The following is a 12,569-nucleotide window of genomic DNA, read 5'->3' as shown; positions in this document are numbered from 1 at the left end:
CTAAAAATAAAATTGAATCGAATATTCGGAATAGCGAATATTGACCGCGAAATTCGAAATATTCGCGAATACTCGAATATGCCATATTCGAGCCGAATATTCGCAATACGAATATTCGTGAGCAACACTAGTAATGACACGAAGCCCGAACACGTGCCGTCCGCGTCTTTTCTCTCTCCAAAACTTCCAATCGCCGTTCCAAAAAAAAGAACGATGGAACGCGGCGAGGAGACTGGGAAAAAAAGGTTTTCTTGTGTTCTCTCTCTCCGGCCAGCGTAATAAACCGCCGTAATTGTGCAGTAAAAAGAAACGGTCTTGTCGACGCGTTCCATTGTAAAAAACAAAAAAAAAAAGGCCTTCTCGGTTTTACTACCCGGCGTCTTGTAGGCGTGACGCGCCGAGTCTTCAGAGCGGCGGCTAATGATCGGCCAATGCGGCAAAAGAAATCCATAGCGCAATTTATTTTTGTATCAAGTATTTCAAAAAAGGGACGGGGGGGCGAGGTGATGACGACTTTTATGGGAACATCTAATTTACTAAAAAATAATAGTAATCACAATCATGGTCATCGTCCATCACTTCTCATCAGCATCAGTCGTCATTCTCTCCTTGGAATCTACAATTTCCTCGCCTTTGTGAGACGCGGTGAATAGAGGCGGGCTTCGCGTGTCAAATATTTGGTCAAATAACCATTTCAATCACCGGCGATGCACAAAGGCGCCAACAATCACACCAGGCTAATAGATCCCGTCAGGCCCAGACTGGGACAAAAAATAGGCCTGGGCATTATAGACTGAGCAGCCCGGGGGGGGGCGCGGTGGCGGCGCTTTGTGGCGGCGGTTAATGATGGGATGTGGGGTTCCAGCACCTTGTACCTCTGGTCCCCTTTACATTACACAGCACCCTGCACCTCTGGACCCCTTTACATTACACAGCACCCTGCACCTCTGGACTCCTTTACATTACACAGCACCCTGCATCACTGGACCCCTTTACATTACACAGCACCCTGCACCTCTGGACTCCTTTACATTACACAGCACCCTGCACCTCTGGACTCCTTTACATTACACAGCACCCTGCACCTCTGGACTCCTTTACATTACACAGCACCCTGCACCTCTGGACCCCTTTACATTACACAGCACCCTGCACCTCTGGACCCCTTTACATTACACAGCACCCTGCACCTCTGGACTCCTTTACATTACACAGCACCCTGCACCTCTGGACTCCTTTACATTACACAGCACCCTGCACCTCTGGACTCCTTTACATTACACAGCACCCTGCACCTCTGGACCCCTTTACATTACACAGCACCCTGCACCTCTGGACCCCTTTACATTACACAGCACCCTGCCCCTTTACATTACACAGCACCCTGCACCTCTGGACCCCTTTACATTACACAGCACCCTGCACCTCTGGACTCCTTTACATTACACAGCACCCTGCACCTCTGGACCCCTTTACATTACACAGCACCCTGCACCTCTGGGCTCCTTTACATTACACAGCACCCTGCACCTCTGGACCCCTTTACATTACACAGCACCCTGCACCTCTGGACCCCTTTACATTACACAGCACCCTGCACCTCTGGACTCCTTTACATTACACAGCACTGCACCACTGGGCCCCTTTACATTACACAGCACCCTGCACCTCTGGACCCCTTTACATTACACAGCACCCTGCATCTCTGGGCTCCTTTATATTACACAGCACCCTGCTCCTCTGGACCCCTTTACATTACACAGCCCCCGCACCTCGGGACCCCTTTACATTACACAGCACCCTGCACCTCTGGACCCTTTACATTACACAGCACCCTGCACCTCTGGGCCCCTTTACATTACACAGCACCCTGCACCTCTGGACCCTTTACATTACACAGCACCCTGCACCTCTGGACCCCTTTACATTACACAGCACCCTGCACCTCTGGACCCCTTTTACATTACACAGCACCCTGCACCTCTGGACCCCTTTACATTACACAGCACCCTGCACCTCTGGACCCCTTTTACATTACACAGCACCCTGCACCTCTGGACCCCTTTACATTACACAGCACCCTGCACCTCTGGACCCCTTTACATTACACAGCACCTTGTACCTCTGGACCCCTTTATATTACACAGCACCCTGCACCTCTGGACCCCTTTACATTACACAGCACCCTGCACCTCTGGACCCCTTTACATTACACAGCACCTTGTACCTCTGGACCCCTTTATATTACACAGCACCCTGCACCTCTGGACCCTTTACATTACACAGCACCCTGCACCTCTGGACCCCTTTACATTACACAGCACCCTGCACCTCTGGACCCCTTTACATTACACAGCACCCTGCACCTCTGGACTCCTTTACATTACACAGCACCCTGCACCTCTGGATCCCTTTACATTACACAGCACCCTGCACCTCTGGGCCCCTTTACATTACACAGCACCCTGCATCTCTGGACCCCTTTACATTACACAGCACCCTGCATCTCTGGACCCCTTTACATTACACAGCACCCTGCACCCCTGGGTCCCTTTACATTACACAGCTCCCTGCACCTCTGTGCCCCTTTACATTACACAGCATCCTGCATCTCAGGGCCCCTTTACATTACACAGCACCCTGCATCTCAGGGCCCCTTTACATTACACAGCACCTTGCACCTCTGGACCCCTTTACATTACACAGCACCTTATACCTCTGGACCCCTTTACATTACACAGCCCCCGCACCTCGGGACCCCTTTACATTACACAGCACCCTGCACCTCTGGACCCTTTACATTACACAGCACCCTGCACCTCTGGGCCCCTTTACATTACACAGCACCCTGCACCTCTGGACCCTTTACATTACACAGCACCCTGCACCTCTGGACCCCTTTACATTACACAGCACCCTGCACCTCTGGACCCCTTTTACATTACACAGCACCCTGCACCTCTGGACCCCTTTACATTACACAGCACCCTGCACCTCTGGACCCCTTTACATTACACAGCACCCTGCACCTCTGGACCCCTTTTACATTACACAGCACCCTGCACCTCTGGACCCCTTTACATTACACAGCACCCTGCACCTCTGGACCCCTTTTACATTACACAGCACCCTGCACCTCTGGACCCCTTTACATTACACAGCACCCTGCACCTCTGGACCCCTTTACATTACACAGCACCTTGTACCTCTGGACCCCTTTATATTACACAGCACCCTGCACCTCTGGACCCCTTTACATTACACAGCACCCTGCACCTCTGGACCCCTTTACATTACACAGCACCTTGTACCTCTGGACCCCTTTATATTACACAGCACCCTGCACCTCTGGACCCTTTACATTACACAGCACCCTGCACCTCTGGACCCCTTTACATTACACAGCACCCTGCACCTCTGGACCCCTTTACATTACACAGCACCCTGCACCTCTGGATCCCTTTACATTACACAGCACCCTGCATCTCTGGACCCCTTTACATTACACAGCACCCTGCATCTCTGGACCCCTTTACATTACACAGCACCCTGCACCCCTGGGTCCCTTTACATTACACAGCTCCCTGCACCTCTGTGCCCCTTTACATTACACAGCATCCTGCATCTCAGGGCCCCTTTACATTACACAGCACCCTGCATCTCAGGGCCCCTTTACATTACACAGCACCTTGCACCTCTGGACCCCTTTACATTACACAGCACCCTGCACCTCTGGACCCCTTTACATTACACAGCACCCTGCACATCTGGACCCCTTTACATTACACAGACACCCCCCTAACAGTTGTGGACCCCCTGCATGTTACACTGGCATATGCCCGGTATGCCCTATCGCTAGTTGTCCAGACTGGGGTTTGTGATGGGACGATGTTCCATCATGGCTGGAGGATTTTTTTTTTTCTATATTAGTTATCTGTTCAGGTTGCCCGGGCCCCCTGCTGGTCGGGCCCGGTACACCAGGGCCAGTTGTACTGGCCTATCAGCGGCCTTGAGTACCGGCTTCCATGTCCCGGCTGTCCTCCCGGGGAGGGGGTGTTGCCGCCCCCCCCCCCCCCAAATGAAAAATAAATAACAGCCACTGGTGCATTTCACACCCTGGTGCCCCCGCATTTTTTGGGGGCAGATTTCCGTTCACACTGAAGAAGTTGCAAAGGAGGAAAGGGCCCCGGAACCAGTGGGCCAGGGGGGCCCCCTTCATGTTTTCTTGCACTGGGGCCCTGAAGGTTCTAGCTACGCCTCTGGCCCCCTGAAATAAAACGACACAATTTGCTCATAAATACATAAGTAAGGTATTGAACACAGTATTCCAGTCTAGATTAAGTCATTTATTACCCGCGGCCCGCGTGCGATTTGCGCTCTGGCTGCATTTTCAATGAGCAGCGACTCCGCTGACAGACCTCCCATAACGCGCTTCGCCTGTATGTGAGCAGGTAATTTCCCTCCTGACCCCTCACACTTCTTACACATGTACATATGTAGACCTCGGCCACCCTACGGAACGCTCAATTTACTGCGCAATCCCTTCACCGCTGCCAAAAGGTCATGCGGCATTTTAAAGCTTATGTATCAGCCGGGGGGGGCAGCCAGAATGTAAATGGTTGTATGATCTGCTCCTGCGTGCTCAGCCATCGGCGCTGTTCAGGAAGATTAATGTGCGGAGATGGAATTACACCCCGGGCAACTCCATGAGAACAAAAAAAAAAACTGGAATTTTAACGGCCCCATTTTCCTCTGACCCCTCCGGGGGCCCCGTGGATCGCGCTCATGATGTGCAATGATTTTATACTCTGCGGCCCTTAATCATATCTAAAGTGTATATATATATACAAAACGTCACAACGCCGCTTGTCAGGCCGCCGGAGGAGAGGGCCGATACATTCTGCAATCCGCGCTTCTGCATGGAGGTCGGCGTACGGAGCCGCGCCAATTACAGGTTTATCCGCCAATCACCTCGTCCTCCAGCGGGAGGTTCGGGATTTTTACCATCATTTCACCATCGCTATATACAGTAAATGGCGTCACGCCGATCTCCGTATTTCCGATCACATTCCATGAATTTGCCGCCAGTCTGGATTTCCCCGTCCCAAGTTTATTATTTTGTAATTACAGTGGGGTAGATTCAGGTACGTGCGCTTCTTCTTACGGCGGCGTATTTACGCTACACCGCCGTAACTTACAGGAGCAAGTGCAGTATTCACAAAGCACTTGCTCCGTAAGTCGCAGCGGCGTAGCGTAAATGGGTCCGGCGTAAGCGCGCGTAATTCAAATGTGGAAGGGGGGCGTGTTTTATGTAAATGTATGATGACCTGACGTGATTGACGTTTTGTCGCATGCGCCGTCCGTGTACATATCCCAGTGTGCATTGCTTCCAAGTACGGCGCAACGACGTATTGGTTTCTGCGTTTGATGGCACACTGGCAGCATTTTAATGGGACAGTGGCTGCGTTTGATGGCACAGTGGCTGCGTTTGATGGCACAGTGGATGTGTTTGATGGGTACAGTGGCAGCGTTGGAGGGCACAGTGTCAGCATTTGATGGGCACAGTGGCAGCGTTTAATGGGCACAGTGGCAGCGTTTGATGGGCACAGTGACAGCGTTTGATGGGCACAGTGACAGCATTTGAGGGCACAGTGGCAGAGTTTGATGGGCACAGTGGAGGCATTTCATTGGCACAGTGGCTGCGTTTGATGGCACAGTGGCAGCATTTGATGGGACAGTGGCTGCGTTTGATGGCACAGTGGCAGCATTTGATGGCACAGTGGATGTGTTTGATGGGTACAGTGGCAGCGTTGGAGGGCACAGTGTCAGCGTTTGAGGACACACTGGCGGCATTTGATGGGCACAGTGGCAGCGTTCGATTGGCACAGTGGCTGCATTTGAGGGCACAGTGGCAGCGTTTGATGGGCACAGTGGCAGAGTTTGATGGGCACAGTGGCAGAGTTTGATGGGCACAGTGGGAGCGTTTGATGGGCGCAGTGACAGCATTTGAGGGCACAGTGGCAGAGTTTGATGGGCACAGTGGCTGGGTTTGATGGGTACAGTGGCAGCGTTTGAGCGCACAGTGGCTGCAATTGATGTTGTTTTTTTAATTCAGTTTGTTTGCGCAAATTGGAGCACCAGCTGCCACTGGTACACATATGACTCCTGGCAGCCGGTAACATTGGGCAGGGCCAGAAAGCTTCACCAAAAAAAGAAAGGAAGATTATAAAATAGGAGCTGAGAGTGAGGAGGCACGGCGGGTGGAAGGTGGGAACCCCGGGCATACGAGGAGTTAAAGCGTTGAGTCGTTCTCGTCCTCTGAGCCGCTGCCGCCTTTACGCCGGCTCTGTCATCGGTATCTGACGGTAGAACATTGCCGGGGCCTCATCCAGTAAATTGACCTGCCTCTCTATCCGGACGCCGCCGCCGCCGGTCTTTATCTGCCTTTTGCTCATTTCCCAGGAAAGTATTACCGTCCGCCATGCACAGGTCACCCTCCTCCCATCAAATACCCCGGTGACAGCAAGAAAATTGCACTGCCAGCTGCGCAACCACGAAGGACGAAAAATCAATTCCCCCTCGCGATTTGTGGCGGAGGAAAAACTTAATCGACGGGTGGTTGGTATCTCGTCCAATTATAATACAAAAAAAAAAGGGGGGGAGGAAAAAAGTTATCACGTTCGCCCAGCGCGTTCCTAAACGTTTCACTCCGGCTTATCAAGGCTTCGGAATTTGATTGCGTCCGGAACTCACGTGAGAATAACGCCCATTTACTGATCGTCAGCCGTCCGCGAGTCTCCCGCCAGGACATAACCGATCACACAGGCAGAAGATTTATGAGCCGTCAGGCCGAGTATCAGACCGGATGGTTTGGCTGCAGTGTCAGCAGAAGAGCGCGGCGGCGGCGGCGGGGCAGACGTAGGGAACGTGGAAAGTTCTATTAGGCAAGATTCACATTCTCTCCAATGGGGAAGTGAGAGTCTGACAGGCGTGATGCTTTATGGATGACATGGCTTCAGATAATAGACTGAAACGATCACGCATGAGGGAAAATAACCGAAAGAGGCTCGGAAGACGCGGGGAAGTCAGCCAGAAGCAGACGGGGGAAAATGGCCGATTCTTCCAGACGGCGTGACGAGGAAAAAAAAACAAAGCTTCTTATTTCATCCGAGGCGGCAGACGTTTAACGGGTTATGTTTAACCAAAACGACCCAAGGATACCGGAGGGGACACCTGCCATCAATAACGATGGGGGGGGGGGACACCTGCCATCAATAACCATGGGGGGGACACCTGCAATCAATAACGATCGGGGGGGGCACCTGCCATCAATAATGATCGGGGGGGGACACCTGCCATCAATAACGATCGGGGGGGGACACCTGCCATCAATAATGATCGGGGGGGGACACCTGCCATCAATAACGATGAAGGGGGGGTTCCTCTGACGAAGTACAAGCCCCCTCTCCCCCTTCACTAGCCACTATCTGTTCTACTTTAATAGAGTAGAACGGCTGGTACTGGTACTCTTATAGGCAGTACCAGTGGGGAAGCTAGACATTATTTCACCCGGGGCAAAGAATCAGTTTGGTGCCCCCCCCCTAATGGGACAAGATTAGGCAGAAGTGAGAAACTCCCAGGCCATAGCTGTTGAGTCAGCTGTCTGTCCCCTCCCCCATGCTCCCCTGTCCCCCCTCCTGCTCCTCTGTCGTCCCCCTGCTTCTTTGTTCCCCCCCAGGTGAGCGCTGCGGGGGAGGGAGAGGAGGTGAGCGCTGGGGGGAGGGAGAGGAGGTGAGCGCTGCGGGGAGGGAGAGGAGGTGAGCGCTGGGGGGAGGGAGAGGAGGTGAGCGCTGCGGGGAGGGAGAGGAGGTGAGCGCTGGGGGGAGGGAGAGGAGGTGAGCGCTGCGGGGAGGGAGAGGAGGTGAGCGCTGCGGGGAGGGAGAGGAGGTGAGCACTGCAGGGAGGGAGAGGTGGTGAGCGCTGCGAGGAGGGAGAGGAGGTGAGCGCTGCGGGGAGGGAGAGGAGGTGAGCACTGCAGGGAGGGAGAGGTGGTGAGCGCTGCGAGGAGGGAGAGGAGGTGAGCGCTGCGGGGAGGGAGAGGAGGTGAGCGCTGCGGGGAGGGAGAGGAGGTGAGCGCTGGGGGAGGGAGAGGAGGTGAGCGCTGGGGGGAGGGAGAGGAGGTGAGCGCTGCGGGGAGGGAGAGGAGGTGAGCGCTGCGGGGAGGGAGAGGAGGTGAGCGCTGGGGGGAGGGAGAGGAGGTGAGCGCTGGGGGGAGGGAGAGGAGGTGAGCGCTGGGGGGGAGGGAGAGGAGGTGAGCGCTGCGGGGAGGGAGAGACAGAGGAGCGGAGGGGGGCGGAGGTCTGCTGTCACTGAAGCCGGCCCACCGGGAAACTCCCTGTAGTCCCAATGGCCAGTCCATCCCTGTATCTCTGTATGTTGTGGTCGTTCAGGTGATTATCTAATATTTTTTATTAACCACACGCCGACCGGGCCATGGCACGAAAGGCGGCTACATCGCGGTCGGCTTATTCTGGGAGGATGTCCAACCAGAAGCTGGTTCATCGGGATGTTGTTGTAGGGCAGTGGTCTGCCAACTGCAGCCCAAGGGCCGGATGAGGCCCCTTGCATGCTTTTATCTGGCCCTTGGAGCGCTATTTCTTTCACTGACACCAATGAAGGGCACAATTCCTCCCGATGACACCAACGATATGGCATAATTCTTACCAATGACATCAATGACGGGGCACAAGTCCTCCCAATTACACCAACAATAGGACCCCAATTACACCAATAATGGGGAAAAATTCCAGGGCCCAGGTGCCCAACCTGCAGCCTGAATTCCATATGTGCCCCTTTGGTATATGATGTACGGCCCTCAGAGCTCAGCAGTCTGTAGTGGGAACATTGATTAGGGCAATAGCATTGATCTCTACCAGCCTCGTGTAACATATTCCTAGTCTTGTATAGACTTCTGCAGCATCTCCCCAACCAACAATGTATCCTGTCCTCACTCTCTGACCCTCGCATCTCCCCAACTAACAATGTATCCTGCCCTCACTCTCTGACCCTCATGCAGCATCTCCCCAACTAACAATGTATCCTGCCCTCACTCTCTGACCCTCATGCAGCATCTCCCCACCAACAATCTATCCTGTCCTCACTCTCTGACCCTCATGCAGTGTCTCCCCACCAACAATGTATCCTGTCCTCACTCTCTGACCTTCATGCAGCATCTCCCCACCAACATTGTTTCCTGTCCTCACTCTCTGACTCTCATGCGGCATCTCCCCAACCTTCAATGTCTCCTGTCCTCACTCTCTGACCCTCGTGCGGCATCTCCCCACCAACAATGTATCCTGTCCTCACTCTCTGACCCTCATACGGCATCTCCCCAACCTACAATGTCTCCTGTCCTCACTCCCTGACCCTCGTGCGGCATCTCCCCACCAACAATGTATCCTGTCCTCACTCTCTGACCCTCGTGCAGCATCTCCCAACCAACAATGTCTCCTGTCCTCGCTCTCTGACCCTCATGCGCATTCTCCCCACCAACAATGTATCCTGTCCTCACTCTCTGACCCTCATGCAGCATCTCCCCACCAACAATGTATCCTGTCCCAACTCTCTGACACTCATGCAGCATCTCCCCACCAACAATGTATCCTGTCCTCACTCTCTGACCCTCATGCAGCATCTCCCCACCAACATTGTATCCTGTCCTCACTCTCTGACCCTCATTTCCTCTATTAGGTTTGAATTCATTATCTGTGGCCCTTTGGTGATGTCAGGGGCTGCATTTGAGGTCCCCTTTAGCTCATCAAGTTGACAACCACTGCTCTAGGGTGACCTGAAACGTTTTCTAAGAGTCGAAGAAAAGTTTGGAACAAACACCGGAGGGATTGGGCCTGCAGGGCAGCTAATTGCAGAAAAAGAACACCAGAAAGAAAATCAGAGACGAGCCTCATGCTGCGTCTCCCCACCAACAATGTGTCCTGTCCTCACTCTCTGACCCTCATGCGGCATCTCCCCACCAACATTGTATCCTGTCCTCACTCTCTGACCATCATGCAGCATCTCCCCAACCAACAATGTATCCTGTCCTCACTCTCTGACCCTCATGCTGCGTCTCCCCACCAACAATGTGTCCTGTCCTCACTCTCTGACCCTCATGCAGCATCTCCCCACCAACAATGTATCCTGTCCTCACTCTCTGACCCTCATGTGGCATCTCCCCACCTACAATGTATCCTGTCCTCACTCTCTGACCCTCATGTGGCATCTCCCCACCAACAATGTATCCTGTCCTCACTCTCTGACCCTCATGCGCCATCTCCCCACCAACAATGTATCCTGTCCTCACTCTCTGACCCTCGTGCAGCATCTCCCAACCAACTATGTATCCTGTCCTCAATCTCTGACCCTCATGCGGCATCTCCTCACCAACAATGTATCCTGTCCTCACTCTCTGACCCTCATGCGGCATCTCCTCACCAACAATGTATCCTGTCCTCACTCTCTGACCCTCATTTCCTCTATTAGGTTTGAATTCATTGGGGTGGATTCAGGTAGGGCTGCGCACTCTTACGGAGGCAGCGTACCGTTTTTACGCTACGCCTCCGTAAATTACCTGCGCTACGCTTCATTCACGAAGCAGTAGCTCCGTAATTTGCACGGGCGCTCCGTAAAACTGCCCGGCGTAAGGGCGTGTAATTTAAATGATTCCGTAGGGGGCATGGATCATTTAAATTAGGCGCGTTCCCGCGCCGAACGTAGTGCGCATGCTCCGTCGGGAAACTTTCCCGACGTGCATTGCGGCAAATGACATCGCAAGGACGTCATTTGCTTCAACGTGAACGTAAATGGCGTCAGCGCCATTCACGATTCACTTACGCAAACGACGTAATTTTCAAACATCGCGACGCGGGAACGACGGGTATACGTAGCATTGGCTGCCCCGGCTAATAGCAGGAGCAGCCTTACGCATAACCCGACGAACGCAAACGACGTAAAATGCGAACGCAGGGCGCGCGTACGGTTGTGAATCGGCGTTAGTATGCAATTTGCATACTCTACGCTGACCACTACGGGAACGCCACCTAGCGGCCTGCTTAAGAATGCAGCCTACGATACGACGGCATAAGAGCCTTATGCCGCGCATATCTTAGGCTGCAGTCGGCGTATCGAGGTTCCTGAATCAGGAGAAGTCGATACGCCGGCGCAACTAAGCAATTGCGCTGCGTAACTATGGCTACGCAGGCGTAATTGCTTACTGAATCTACCCCACTGTCTGTGGCCCTTTGGTGATTTCAGGGGCTGCATTGGAGGACCCCTTTAGCTCCACAAGTTGACAACCACTGCGCTAGGGTGACCGCGAATGGCGACCTGAAACGTTTTCTGAGAGTCGAAGAAAAGTTCGGAACAAACACCGGAGGGATTCGGCCTGCAGGGCGGCTAATTGCAGAAAATGAACGCCAGAAGGAATTCAGAGACGAGCAGCGGGTACGCCGCGCCCCGGGAGTCCCTGTAAATGCCACATTTTTACGTTACTCTCCAGCGCGCCTTTTCCCGCCTCCGCCGCTTTACCGATGTTTTTTTTTTTTTTTTTTTACTGGATTATTCTTTAGCACACGGCCATTTTGGATTTAATATACGGGAATAACAATGAAAAAATTGACCACCTCGGTACAAATGTGGCCAATTTTCACGTCATCTTGAAGGCTTCTGCTGTTTGTGTAGAGGGCACCTCATGCAAAGTACACGGGGCACCCGCTGGGCAGCAAAGTGTTTCTGGAAATTATTTTCAAGTGATGGCGACCGAGGAGAAGGTGTATTTGTGCGAAACGCCGCTCTGTAATTTCGCCTCAGCGCTCATTGCCGAGGGAAAGATTCCGAATTTCTAAGTGGGGGGAAGGTAACAGGGAAATAAGAAGTTACAATGTATGGAAATGAAAGAATTCCGCCGTCGTCCATCGAAGAACCACCGGCTGGAAGTTGGCAGACCACCGTGCTTTAGGCCGGGTTCACACCGGTGCCACACGACACTCCTACTTTAAATCCCACTTTGCCCTGCGACTTGAAGCCGCAGGACAGGGGACCCGACTTGGACCCCCGCCAATGCCAAGCACTGTGTTTGGTATGAATCTTGAGGGGGAACTCCACGCCAAATTTTAAATAAAAAACTAGCATGGGTTCCCCTCCAGGGGCATACCGACCAGGGTTGTCGGGAAGAGTCCCTTGTCCTCATCAACATGAGAACAAGGTGCTTTGGGGTGGGCATGGGGTTCCCCTCCAGGGGCATACAAGGCCTTTCGGTCTGGTATGGATTTTAAAGGGGACCCCCACGCTGAAAAACAGCTTGGGGGTCCCCCAAAATCCATACCAGACCCTTATCGGAGCAGCATTACTATTGTCCTAGTATTGCTAGGACCGAGCCTTGTCTCCCAAATCCTCTTCCAACGTTGTCTGGAATGTTCAGGTCTTCCTGGATCTCCTTTGTCCTGTCCTAGTTTCACTCGGTCCTAGCTTTGTCTCCTGAACCCTCTTCTAGCTTTGTCTAGAATTCTCAGAAT

The 12,569-nt window shown here is 53.1% G+C and overlaps 1 protein-coding gene across 1 annotated transcript in view; it reads right to left on the bottom strand.

The window, feature by feature from the left end:
- Positions 1–9,387, bottom strand: part of UNC5D (unc-5 netrin receptor D) — a 500,326-nt gene extending 490,939 nt beyond the window's left edge. The window contains exon 1 of the mRNA XM_040341477.1: positions 9,294–9,387. Within this exon, the coding sequence (XP_040197411.1) occupies positions 9,294–9,387 (94 nt within the window). The remainder of the gene's footprint in view (positions 1–9,293) is intronic.
- Positions 9,388–12,569: the final 3,182 nt, after the last annotated feature.

The sequence above is a fragment of the Rana temporaria genome, chromosome 3 (genome assembly GCF_905171775.1).
Source record: "Rana temporaria chromosome 3, aRanTem1.1, whole genome shotgun sequence".
NCBI lineage: Eukaryota > Metazoa > Chordata > Amphibia > Anura > Ranidae > Rana > Rana temporaria.
The sequence above is the reverse complement of the archived record's forward strand: the minus strand, read 5'-3'. Positions and strand labels throughout refer to the sequence as shown.